The sequence below is a fragment of the Phocoena sinus genome, chromosome 5 (assembly GCF_008692025.1).
Source record: "Phocoena sinus isolate mPhoSin1 chromosome 5, mPhoSin1.pri, whole genome shotgun sequence".
Classification (NCBI taxonomy): Eukaryota; Metazoa; Chordata; class Mammalia; order Artiodactyla; family Phocoenidae; genus Phocoena; species Phocoena sinus.
The window spans coordinates 25,920,055-25,934,337 of NC_045767.1; the positions used below are offsets into that span (position 1 = coordinate 25,920,055).

Here is a 14,283-nt window from a genome sequence, read left to right on the forward strand (position 1 = left end):
TTGATTTTGGAGCTATTCTTTGCTTCTCTTTCTTCCTTTTGTTCTCTTCCTTCCTGCCCACCTGCCTTCTTCCCTCCCTCCATGCTTCCCTCCCTTCCTTCTTTCCTTCTTTCTTTCCATTCTTTATTCCTTTCTTCTTCTCCTCTTTTTCTTTCTCCTTCTAAGAGTAGTTCTTAGAGGGATATATCTTGAAGGGTCTGTTAAAATCAAACATGTTTCTTTAAGATTGGAAGGTTGGAGTTACTTTTAATTTCTATAACACATTTATATTAAGAAATATGCTAGGGCTTCCCTGGTGGCACAGTGGTTGAGAGTCCGCCTGCCGATGCAGGGGACACGGGTTCGTGCCCCGGTCCGGGAAGATCCCACATGCCGCGGAGCGGCTGGGCCCGTGAACCATGGCCGCTGAGCCTGCGCGTCCGGAGCCTGTGCTCCGCAACGGGAGAGGCCACAACAGTGAGAGGCCTGCGTACCGCAAAAAAAAAAAAAAAAAATATATATATATATATATGCTAATCTTTGCAAATGAAATAACCATTTCTCTCTTCAGTGTGAATTATCTTGAAATGTTCAGAGTCAATAATCAGTTGAAATGTATGTATGTAGAAATATAAATATTGACTTTTATTTCTTATACTTCTAAAAAATTTTAATACATAAGTGAAATTTTATGTTGGATCAATTCTAGGAAAAGTACACAAAGAAATATTAGTTTTAACCTAATATTGTTACAAATAAAATCTACCAGATAATTAAAATAATAGAAGGAGGAAAAGCAGAAAATAGAAGTTAGATGAACTTGCTGCCAAAGTCTCTGGCAGAACACTGGATGTGAGAAAGCACTGATTCTGAACTCACATGCCCAACTTTGAGCACTGATTTGCTAGGATTTCCTCTATAGTCTCAGAAAGATCACTTAAACCCTTTGAGCTTAATTTCCTTTTCTTTAAAAATTAGGATGAGTTCTTAGTACCTAATCAATACAACAAAAATGAACATAAAATCCCATGGCAAAGTTATTAAATAAATTCACATTAAGATTCAAAAACATCATGTGTTTAAAAAAGATCAGTCATTGACCAGTCATTCAATATATGATACATTTTTTTAAAAATAAACTTGTATATCTCAATAGTGAATTCCAGTCTAACGATGGGTTTTAGATTGAGTGGCAGAGTAATATAATTATATTAGGTTTGGGCAAATATTCCTTACTTTTGGCATCTGAGGACATAGATGTATGCATATACCAACTTATTAGTTGCCCAGGACCAAAAAGTAATACTAGGGGGGCCTCTAATTATTTCACAACAATTACGTCATTGGTGTTTAAATCTGGAAATGTACCGGCATGCAAATTGGTAATGTTAAGCGTGATCTGACTCAGTATCTTTTGTATGGTTCCAGCCCATATTCAGAAAAAATGAAGACATAAAATTGCCTTTTATAGGAAAAATATGAGTATGATGCCAAAGCACATACGATGAGCCATCAGAGATGCCTTCCCCTTTTTTCTGTCTATCTTCACATTTTATGAGAACTAAAAGCCTAATCAATAATTTAACAAACTAATGGACATATTTTTAGACACAATGGACTCTTTATGAAAAGCAGTACACTGACAGGGCCACAGAGGCAAAAATGGAAACTAACTGCTAATATTTAATGTTTGTCTTGAAAAGTTCCGTGCTGTGTCATGAGCACAGGGCAAGCTGCCTTAAAACAGGGTACATCTCTTCTTTCTCTGCAAAGCTATCGTTTCTGTATTTATTATAATAATGTGTTTTTCCTATGAGCTATATATCCAACAACTCTGTAAATGATATCATTTTTAGAGGCACTATAAGACACAGAACTGATATCCAAATATTTAATGTGTACTTTAAATAAGAATACATGCTCTAAAAAGATTTTAAATTCTAATTTAAGATACTATACTTGATATTCTGGTTATGGATATTAATATCCATACAATTTACAATGACATTGTGCTTGCCATACAAGTAGGAAAAGCCAGAAAATTATTCTGGTATTGGCAGTCTGAAAATATTTTAGCTCAATTTAGAGAGGGTTGATGCTTCATTTTCTGGATAAAATAAAGCCTTTGTTTTTTATTTTATTTTTCCCTTTTTCCTTTATCCTTTCTACTTAGTAAGAGAGGCAAAGTAAAATGCTATACAAAACAATTGTATGACTTGCAGCTAAAGACTCAGAAGAACAGCCAGTTGCCCACATTTACATAATATTGACACTATCCTGTTTGTCTCTACAACAGGCAGTGCTTTTACCCACATTTAAAGATTATCCTTAGAGTTCCATTATTTTTACGCAATTCCCTATTATCAAGATTTATACATCACTTTATTTAAAACCTCCTTTTTCCTTGGACTCTAGACACATCATTAAATGGATTTATTCCACAGGTAAATGATCTTCCTAAATTTAGTGCATGCATATTGCATCTGACATTGAGAAATGCTGTTATATATTTTTAATGAATAATTAGACTATGAGAGTGCCTTCAAGATTGGTTTTTAATTTTTACAACAGGTAAAAGGTAGAATGTAGATTTGTTTCTTGTTCGGTTATAATGGAGTTGAGAGTGTTGAGAGTTGAGGAAGGGGCATATGTAGCAGCGTCAATGACAAGGTGGGGGGCAGCCCAGAGGCCAGCTTGGTGATAGAAGCCCGACCTCGGTGACCCCTCTGGAAGGCCTGCTGCAGGTGGCCTGCTGACATTAGCATTTTATATCTTATTCTTAAACTCATCCATCGAACACGGTATCATTGCCCATCTTTATCATGTGAGAGGTAAACTGCTGCTTGTTGAATCCATGCAGATCTCTGAGCTGCAATATTTCAAGGTACAGTGGGTTTGCATCTGCAAACCATTTGCACCAATGTAGCAGTCATACCTTTTCTAGATGATACTTTGGGGAGTATTGAGCCAGAACAGTCTTACTGTATCCTTAAGGAAATAACAATCAAAATAAATAAATATATAATAGCACAGAATAAGTGGAGGAACATACACTGTCATATAAAAAATAATAGCAATATATTATGTCTGTGAAAAATTACTTGCAAATATTTCATACTGCATTTCTTTCCACTTCCCTTATTTATGCTTCAGACCACATACATTCTTAATTTGTCTTATTCTTCCTACACTCTCCGAATAGGTTTTGCTTTTTCTTTTTATAAACAAGCCATGTGGCCAGAAATACTAAAACTAAAATGTTCTGTCTGCACAATAGCTGCTTTTAGCAAGTCAGATATGCACAGTTAAGCTGTGCTTGCAGAATCTTTCTTCTGAAAGTGCAATTGACCATGTACCAGCACTAATATATTTCTAACCAGTAAAGCATGTACACATGCTACCCTGTACACAATGATTTCAACTGTTGTGGCCAGGGTGCTCATCTTTCTTCTTGACAAAAGAACATTTAAATGCAGAAGCATGCCTCAGCTTAGAACCATGCAACATCTCCAGACCCTGCTTTCTTCCAAAGGTGGATTTTCCGTTTGCCCTGCATCAGTGTTATACTTCCTTCAGAAAGCAAGGCTTGTTCTCCTAAAGAGATTCTGGATAAATGACTTAGAGCTAGTGGGCCACAAAATCATTTAGAAGCATTATGGCAATACCCTAACAAAATGGTATACATCTGCCCATGATATAAAAATAATTTTTACAGTATTCTTCAAGTAGTATTTTTATTTACAGTTTTGGCAGATTTTAGACACTTACAGGTGCCTTAAAGTTCCGTCTTAAAATAACAGTGCTAGAGGGCAGGTGGCAGATTTCTAGGAGGTTATTGTATTTCTTCAGGCATTCAGGCGCTAGCCGGGTTTTTCAGCCCCAAGAAACTATAATTATCATGGAGAACACTGCTCATACTGTCTTATTTCTTAATTACAGTAGCAACATGAGATAAATGCATACTTATTGGGATCAAATGCATATTATTTTGTGGTGATTACAAAGACGTTCTCATGACAATGATTGCAATTATATGGTCATCAAGTACTGATACTATGTTATGTTCTAAAAACTCTATAATTAAAGTCCTGCCAAGAGGGCACTTCCTATTTGAAAAAAAGAAAAAGAGCTTAAGAGTGAGGGAGAGTTTGGCCAATGTAAAAATCAGTGACATAGTTACCCTGAGTCTGTTCAAGTGATTCCACATGAATCTTAAGATCATTTTATCAACTAGCATTTGAGGGCTTTAATTTAAATTTCTATCCAAGCAAGCTATGTAAAGAATATTCTTTAAAATAGCTTTTCTCTTTTTTTGACCTTCAGAATAAAAAGCTTTGAATATAGGCGGGGGGGGGGGTAGAAATGGACTGGAAATATGATAGGAGTGATACTGCCTTCAAAGATAAATTTGCAGTCTGTCAGTAAAATTCTTTTCAAATATTATAAATCGTTGTCTGAAAAGTTTTCATGTAAGATTCCAAAAATAATTTATGTTCTGTCATTCTGATTTTTTAAAAAAAGACTTTAAGTTGCCAAGATAATACTTACATAAATTTTCCACTTTCTTCTATAAATAGATATTCTTTGTCTTTTATTTTCAAAATGGCAAATCTGTCATTCTGATTTTTAAAAAAAAGACTTTAAGTTGCCAAGATAATACTTACATAAATTTTCCACTTTCTTCTATAAATAGATATTCTTTGTCTTTTATTTTCAAAACAGCAAATGGGAAACAATGATGGATGTCAAACTCTATACATAAAACTATTTGGGTGAAGGTTTCAGATATATCATGTGTCAGATTTGCCTAGCTTTTAAATTCTGCTCTGCCATTGACTAGATGTGAGACTTGAACAAATTATTTCACTGTGCCTCAGTTTCTTCATCTGTAGAAGGGGACAATAACTATACCTGCCTTATAAGATTGTTGTGAGGACTTAATCATTCCATACAAGTAAAGGGCTTAGATTTATGCCTAGCACATAGTAAGCTCTATATACTTTTTAGGTGATATTTACAGGGAATAGGCCAAGTTCTCCCACTCTCTTCCCCACCTTCAACCTTGGTGAGGAGTATCTTTAATCATCTTAATGGGCTTTCCTCAGAGGATCCTTTTCAGCATTCTAGTAAAGGGCATTCCATGAACCTGATACCTTTGACTTACACTACCTTATCAGAATGTTGTTTTTTTAATTCTTATGCAAACTAACGCTCTATTATTTTTTTCTTCTAGTTTTATTGAGATGTAATTGACATACAGCAGTGTATAAGTTTAAGGTGTGATTTGACTTAACATACGTTATGAAATGATGACCACAATAAGTTTAGTGACCACCCATCATTTTATATAGATACAGAATTAAAGAAATTAGAGGGCTTCCCTGGTGGCGCAGTGGTTGAGAGTCCGCCTGCCGATGCAGGGGACACGGGTTCGTGCCCCGGTCCGGGAAGATCCCACATGCCGCGGAGCGGCTGGACCCGTGAGCCATGGCCGCTGAGCCTGCGCTTCCGGAGCCTGTTGCTCCGCAACGGGAGAGGCCACAACAGTGAGAGGCCCGCCTACCACAAAAAAAAAAAAAAAAAAAGAAAAAAGAAATAAGCAAAGAAATATTTTCTCCTTATGATGAGAACTTAGGATTTCCTCTCTTACCAGCTTTCATATATAACATAGAGTAGCGTTCGTTATCTTTATCATATTGTGCATCACATCCCTCATAGTTATTTAGCTTGGAACTGGAAGGTTGTACCTTTTGACTAACTTCATCCAATTCCCCCTCCCCCAGTACCCACTACCTGCCACCGGCTCTGGTAGCCACAGATCTGATCTCTTTTTCTGTGAGTTTGTATATTTGTTTGTTTGTTTTTGAGGTATAATTGGCCTACCACACTATATTAGTTCCTGGTTCACAATATATTGATTCATTATTTCTATACATTTAAAAATGACCACCATGATAAGTCTAGTTACCATCTGTCACCATACAAAAATATTAAATATTTATTGACTGTATTCCCCACACTGTACGTTTCATACTCATGAGTCATTAGACCATACACACACAAAAAAAACAAACAAGTTTTATTGAGTTTGATTTCATTTCAACCTGTATACATATCTATACCAAAAAAGGTCTGGAACAGTTTTTTCAATTTTAGAACTGGTCTAATTCTGGTTCTTCTCTAGGTTGGGAGTTATTAGATTATTGGATTTGATAGTTTTGATTCCACAATGGGGGGAAAAACTGATATGTAAAGTAATACCATACTTTTAATGGGCAGTGAGGGGATGCCAATCCCAATTTCAATTTTTATTTTAAGAGTGAGCTTAAGAGTGACTTTGAAATAGAAATCAAATGTGTGGCTTTCTACCTGTATTAGTCTTTGCAAGCTGCCATAATAAGACACCACAGACCGGGTGGTTTAAACAACGGACATTTATTTTCTCACAGTTCTGGAGGCTAGAAGTCCGTGATCGAGGTGCCAGAAAATTCAGTTTCTGGTGAGACTTCTCTTCCTGACTTAAAGACAGCCGCCCTCTGGCTGTGTTCCCAATTGGCCTCTTTTCTGTGCATTGCAGGGGGGAGGGATAGAGAAAGAAAGAGACAGAGAGAGAGGGAGAGAGAGAAAGAGAGAGGGAGGGAACGCACTGTGGTGTCTTTTTATAAGGGCATCAGACCTATCAGATTAGGGTCCCATCCTTATGACTTCATTTAAACTTAAGTACCTCCTTAAAGAACCTATCTTTGAATACAGTCACATTGGGAGTTACAGTTTCAACATATGAATGTGGGTGCGGTGTACACAATTCCAGCCATAACACCCCACCTGAAATGATAATGTACTTATGAAATTCGGCGTTTAGGTGAGGTACTTCCTAGGGCTTCTATGCCACTTTTGAGCATATGCATATGATATTTATGGTCATTTTTATTTTTCAGATCAGCATTTTCATGACCCATTTGTCAAACTATGGGAATGACCGCCTCGGGCTGTACACCTTTGTGAACTTGGCCAACTTCGCGCAGAGCTGGACCAACCTGAAATTGCAAACTCTGCCTCCAGTGCAACTAGCCAACAAGTACTTTGAGCTCTTCCCTGAGCAGAAAGACCCTCTCTGGCAGGTAACACTGCACGTTCTCTCCTGGGCTGAAAGAAAAGAAACTAGCAATTTGTGAGTGCCGAGTTTGTGTTAGGAACTCTGCTGGAGATACTAAAACTGTCATTTAATGCAAACTTCTTTTTTATCCAATAGTTTCATTCTCTTCAGTAATATTTTTTATTTGTTTTATGGATTAAGTGTTCACATTTTGGATTTGTTTTTCTGGGATTTTGTTAGTTGGTCAGTCAGTTTGGAAGTTTTGCATTGAGGATGTTGTTTTATTGTTGGTTTTTTCTCAGCGCTAATCACTTTGGCTTGCATTTAGCGTGGGCACTGACTAGCAGCAAAATGGTTAGGCATTGGGTATCTAGGAAGATAGAAACCAAGGACCACAATAATCTAAGAGCGTAGAACTAGACCCTGATATGTGTGTGCACAACACAGATAGTCTAAATAAAAAAGGGAGAAGCAATTTTTACTTCATGCTCATACAGATTCTATCTTTAAGATGTCTTCGTGCATTTTTTTTAATCTAATCTTTTGCTAGGATCATATCTATTAATAAAGAAGGAATTGTCAGTTTTAGGATTGCTTTTATGAATAATTCAACTTTATGTGGGAGCTACTGAGCCTCAGTGCATGAAAATGTAAACCAGCTGCTTCTTACCATTTATCTAGGAAAATGCCACCTTCCACTTTCTCGGTTCTTTATGCATCAGGTTACATTGACCCACACAATCAATAAGCTGGCTGCAGAGAGCAGATCATATGGTCTCCTGCTAAGTAGTCAGTAGAGGGCTAGCATCCTCATTAATGAGAAATCACTGCAAAACAGACTTTTTACCATCCTATCTCCCTCTCTTGTGTTTCTATTCCATAATTCATGTTACATGCCCCTCTGTGTCTATATGGTCAGGAATTCATCCACCGTATGTTTATTGAGCATCTACTATGTATAAGGCAAGGCTAGTTGCTCTTGAGAATGCAAAGAAAAACAAAATGCAATATTTTCTCTCAAAGTCAGCAGAACATTTCCTTGTTATTCTTATTCACTGCTATATATTTCAAAATGTCTTTTAAAACTGCTCCAGTAAGTCATACTTTATTTTGATGATTTATTCAGCAGCTTGACCAGCTATATGTTTGGTGTATATATTAAGTAGACGAATAAATAGATAAAGACATAGTTCTTGTAGTGTATATAGTCACACCACGTAGATGTTGAATTTCATAAAGGCAAAGCTTTGTCTCCCATAAGTGGTAGTTACTCAGAAGTGCTCACATACTTATAAAATTGATAAATCATTGACAGTAAATCAATTCTTTTTTCACACGTTTATTTGTATCTATAATTCATGGTTACAGTAACAATAAAAAGTAAGCAACTTAACAAATATGGCAGACAGATGATCTAAAAAATGAGTCAATGGCCCCAAGCTCTACTCTTTCTTTTCCTTCATAAAAAGAAAAATTCTTTTTTTATGAAGAATTTGTATTTCTTAATATTGTGTGAATTTTTATAAATAAAGAATTGTATTTATTGATACTTTTGGTATCAGTGACACTGTTCATTTTGTTAGGGAATGAGTATAATCAAAGACATGCCAGCTCCAATAAGGTTTGGTTAATATGATTATTTTATTTTGTTTTACTTTGTTTTTTATTAATTTTTATTGGAGTATAGTTGCTTTACAATGTTGTGTTAGTTTCTTGCTGTACAGCAAAGTGAATCAGTCATACATATACATATATCCACTCTTTTTTAGATTTCCTTCCCATTTAGGTCACCACAGAGCATTGAGTAGAGTTCCCTGTGCTGTACAGTAGGTTCTCATTATAATGATTTTAAATACAATGATCGAATGCTTGTTAAATATGAAATACTGTGCTAGTTGATTGAAGGTATAAATGAAAATTAGAATGAGAAAGTAGAATTATTCCTTGAGAACTACGTCACTTTGGAAGACATGAGAACATATACATACACAAACAAAACATTTGTGAGTGTGACTATTTTAATTTTGAATAGCATCATAGAGGTAAATTCCTAGGGAGTTCTTAATAAGTGATACAATTAATCAGAAGAGGCTTCAGAGAGTTCACAGATTTTTGTTATTGTTGTCATATATATATTATCAAAACAGCTTATTATAAGAGTATTTAAGTAACACTCAAGAGTAAATGTTTACTAAAAGACTCCTGTTTTATCACATGAATTATATCCTTTATATGGTTTCTCTTTTTAAATTTATTCATTTTATTTATTCTTTTTTTTTCTTTCTTTTTGGCTGTGTTGTTTCTTTGTTGTGGTGCGTGGGCTTCTCACTGTGGAGGCTTCTCTTGTTGCGGAGCACGGGCTCTAGGCACGTGTGCTCAGTAGCTGTGGTGCACGGGCTTAGTTGCTCCACGGCATGTGGGATCTTCCCAGACCAGGGCTCGAACCCGTGTCCCCCGCATTGGCAGGCGGATTCTTTACCGCTGTGCCACCAGGGAAGCCCTATATGGTTTCTTTTGACTGAAAAATAAAGTTGCAAACATTTCCCATTAACAGAAGTGCTATATATTCTCAAATATATTTAAGAAAGAAAACAAGGAATAGAAAGCAAAATAGCGGTTAAGTTGAACAGGGAATTATTCACATACGTGAGATTTTGAGAACAGTAGACTTACTGAAACAAACCTGATAAACTTTGCCAGTCATAAAGGGTGTCAGAAAACTGCAAATGATCAGGTAAAGATAAAGTGCATAATACTTTTGAGTTCCTTTCCCTGGTGGTTTTCTCCTCTTCTCATATTTGTATTTATAACATCAAGTAAAACAGCTAAAGGCGTTATCATCATATCCTTTATACAACATGAATTTAATTTTACAAAAAACATTTCAGCATAACCAACACTAATTAAATGTTTTTTGTTTTTTGGGTTTTTTTGCGGTACGCGGGCCTCTCACTGTTGTGGCATCTCCCGTTGTGGAGCACAGGCTCCGGATGCACAGGCCCAGCGGCCATGGCTCACGGGCCCAGCCGCTCTGCGGCATGTGGGATCTTCCCGGACTGGGACACGAACCCATGTCTCCTGCATCGGCAGGCAGACTCTCAACCACTGCGCCACCAGGGAAGCCCTAATTAAATGTTTTATAGTCCATTCATCACAACCCTACAGAGTTAGGATCGATTAATATTATGTGTCACTGCCATTGCTATACGTTCTCTAAATTAAATGTCACAGGTACTTTATTGTATTTATAAACATGCCTTTTTATTTAGTGCATTTCACTTTTAAAAAGTTATCTTTCCTTAGATTTTCAATTCACACTTTTTTATTACCACAAAAAAAAACATGCAAAATGATAATCTTAACATCTATTTAATTCCCTTTGGTTCCTTATGTAAATTTTCATTAGCACCAACTACCATATATGTGAAAACTGCTTTGTCACCTAATTAAAAAGTGCAATATGAATATCTGTCAATGGACAGCATGGTAAGTACAATGCAGAATGTATGTGCGCCCTTCACTGGAAGTGGAGTCTTTCGGAGTTGTTTACTATGAGAATATATGCTGAGGACACACAGGGAACTCTATCCCTAGAGTATATCCTCCTCAGTATAGTCCCTGGTGTGTAACATTCTTAAAATTATACTCATGGGTTTCTGTTAATTCGTGTCCCTTTTTGTTTGGGTAGAATAATCACTACAAAGTATAAAAGAATAAGGTTTCCTCTTTTTTTTTTTTTTTTTAACCTCTTATTATAGAAACCAAAACCACAACATGGAGGCAGTTGGAAGGTCAGATTCTTGCACATTCACTAATCAATGCTTTTAAGCTCTCAAGCTGTCAGGTTAGCTCAGTCTCAATCTTCAGTCAGTCACTCCAGAGTCTCACTATCAATAAACATGCCAAGCATGATGTGGTTTCCTGCTTGCCTGTGTGACCAAGACTATGGTCAAAGAGCTGCAGTTTCAAAAAAAAAAGAGCTTCAGTTTCTCTCTTTCCAGGACAGTGTCTCCAGGATTAAAGAAGTAGGGAAGTAAAGCCACAGTGTGCTGACCTTAGGGAGTTAGTACCTTAGTTGATTGTAGCCGTGAAATCATCCAACTCCAGCTTAGAGACGATGAGATTTGAACGTCTGTGACATAAACATATCACAAGGTCTAGTGACATACACATTGTAGATTCTATTAGTTTGTGTCTATTGAAGGAATGCTGCTGCAGAGAATTACAGATTGTAAGAGCAGGAGAAGTTAGGGACATCTAGCCCAACTTACTCATTCTAGACACTGAGGTGAAATGTCTTGTTCTAAGTCACGTGGCTTATTAGGGACAAGTCAGGACTAAAGCTCAAGTTGCCTTATTTCTAAGCCAGTGTAGTCCCAACCACACCAAGATGGCAGTTTTACATTTAGAAAAATAAATCTACTTCTACCATCGACTGTCTGTGTAGAATGAAATATCAGGAATACCTTGTGACCTCTGAAGAATCTGATGGGGTATTCAGTGTGAGTTTTTGCAACCTATGCTTCTGAAGTACCTACATAATAAAAAGAAAGGTCTTTGCCTTCGTGTAATTTACAAACCATAATAGCATCTGGTTATGTGAACAAAATGACATCAAAAATGTGTCTTCATATTTTTTCCTCTCTTTTCCACTCTATGCCTTATTTATCACTCTATTATTGCACTTACCTTATGGTATTGCAGACACTTGTGCTTGTCATACACCAGCTCATGCAATCCTTAAGGAGTGAGACTGTGTTTATTCATTCGTATTTGTAACCTAGAACCTAGCGTAGTACCGTAGCTACTGTCACTAAAACCTCACGAATGGATAAGCAAAAGCAGAGGGCTGTGTGTGCACAAGGAACCGTAACAGTGGCACGCTTGTTTCCTGGGGACGAGTTTCCCCTCCCATGTAATGGGACATAACCTCGAGGAACACATACAAGCCAGTCAGGAAGCTTTGAGAACGACCAGAGCAATTTGGGTTCGATAGGCAACAAGGAGCAACTATCTGTGTGTTCTGAAGATGAGAGTGAAATAATTTTTTTAAGTGTTGGCCAAAAAGATTATACCAGAAGCTTTTATTTCCATGACAGGTAAGAACAGGAGGAGCTAAAGTTAGGATAATAATCTAACCATGAGAGAGGGAAGCCCTAAATGGTTTCATGGCTGTGTAAGAAAGTGAGACCTTCCGAGAAGAAGTGTTAGAAATTGTTTGTGGGTGAGATGCTGAGATTAAAGGAACTCTGATACGTAAGTAATGACCTCCACAGCTGGGGAAATAAATAAAGAGTTCTATAATGCCATATTCTTTACTTCCATTTTTTCATCTTTTAGCCTTTCCAGTGAAATAGCCAGAACGGTTTTTATCGCTTCACAGGGTCAGAGCAGAGGTACAGACTTCATCATCATCTGACATATTTTTCCTAATCACCATGTGGTTACATTTCTCTTCTTAACTCAGAATAGTATTTAAACCTTTCAGGAATGCTGCCCAAATATTCAGGTAATTCCTCACAATTTTAATTCTTTAATTTACAAGAAAGCACTTTACAGTTTTGATTACACAAGGCTGTCAGACATTCTGACATCTAGAAATGGTGACATAAGTCATGGATTTTCCTTTTCCCATCAATCAGTTGCAAATATGATCTTGTCAGGTGTCAAATTCTCCACACAAGTAACTTACTGAGGTTTCGTCATGGAAAAACTATTTGCAGGTAGCTCATAAAATAAAATTAAATGAAATGAAATTAAATGTAAATTGTTATAATACTTTCATACTTTATGAATCAAAATCATCATAAAATAAGTATATTTTGAACCCCTAATCCAAGTATAACAATAAAAAAACTGAAATTTTTGTGTGTGCCCTACAGAAATGTCTGTTAATGTCATACTAAAAATGTCATACTATGAGTGAATACATTATATGAGACCAACCTATTAATAAGAGTTTAAAAATACAGTTTCTGGGCTTCCCTGGTGGCGCAGTGGTTGAGAGTCTGCCTGCCGATGCAGGGGATGCGGGTTCGTGCCCCAGTCCGGGAAGATCCCACATGCCGCGGAGCGGCTGGGCCCGTGAGCCATGGCCGCTGAGCCTGCGCGTCCGGAGCCTGTGCTCCGCAACGGGAGAGGCCACAACAGTGAGAGGCCCGCATACCGCAAAAAAAAAAAAAAAAAATACAGTTTCTTTCATTGAGTTGGTTATCCAGATTCCCTGACAGGATATTCTTATAACAGTAAGTAATAATATAAGGTATTGTATGCGAGAGTGTGCAGTTATCTGTTTGAAGATACCCAGAGCTACAGAGTAAACTTGTCACCTTCTCCTGGGGTCAGTTTTTTAGTCAGAGACTATTTCATTGGAAAATACAAATAGTATACATTTATTGAAATAAAGGTGGTGTGATATGGTGAAGAATGCATAGGGGTTTAGGATAAATCAGAGGTAGTTTGTGCTTAAAGCAACTCTCATGGCATTATTACCCCGGATCCACACATGAACCACAGGTCCCTTTTACCCACTTCCACCCCCAGAGGTTGGCATTTATGTGCCTCTGTAATCAGAGTACTTTGGTAGAAAAGTCTGAGTATGAATCAGACTATCAAGTGCTACAGGAGTTCTGTGGAGAGAGCATTCATTACGGATCAGTGCACGCAGAAAGGAAAGGCGTTTCCAAGGAGCTGAAGGACTCCCTAGCTTACATGGTGTACAGGTAGAGTCGAGTCTCTGTAAGGATGGTGTGTGTCTCAGAGTTTCTCCATATGGATTTGCTGATTGAAGCACTGAGAATACACATCCGTAACCTATTAAAATTCCTCATCAGTGTCCGTGGATTGTATTAAGCTTAAATGACATTGAGAGACAAAAAAACTGAAAGTCACCAGCTTGTATAATGCAGATTTGGAAAAGGATTTTGTTTAAAGACATGTACACGCCAAAATTAATAAGCAGAAGAAAATTTAACCCAACACATCCAGATAGTAGGAAGCAGAAGAATTTAAAAAGAAAAACAAAAACATCTTTCGTAGCATTCTCCATTAAACAGTGAGGTCAGAACAGCAGAAAGCAAGCAGGGGGGATAGAGAGAAAACCAGTAACCTGGGAATGTTTCTAATTAACGAAATAATCCTTCTACCATGAGCACTGGGCATTTTTAATGTTTCAGCTGTTAAGGTCTAGAGATCGCCTCGTTATCTGG

At 37.1% G+C, this 14,283-nt stretch overlaps 1 protein-coding gene across 1 annotated transcript in view; it reads left to right on the forward strand.

Moving 5' to 3' along the window:
* The window catches only part of LOC116754256 (bifunctional heparan sulfate N-deacetylase/N-sulfotransferase 4-like), a 254,802-nt gene that overhangs the window by 200,599 nt on the left and 39,920 nt on the right, over positions 1 to 14,283 (forward strand). Inside the window, 1 exon segment of the mRNA XM_032632724.1 lies at positions 6,918 to 7,100. Coding sequence (XP_032488615.1) covers positions 6,918 to 7,100 — 183 coding nt within the window.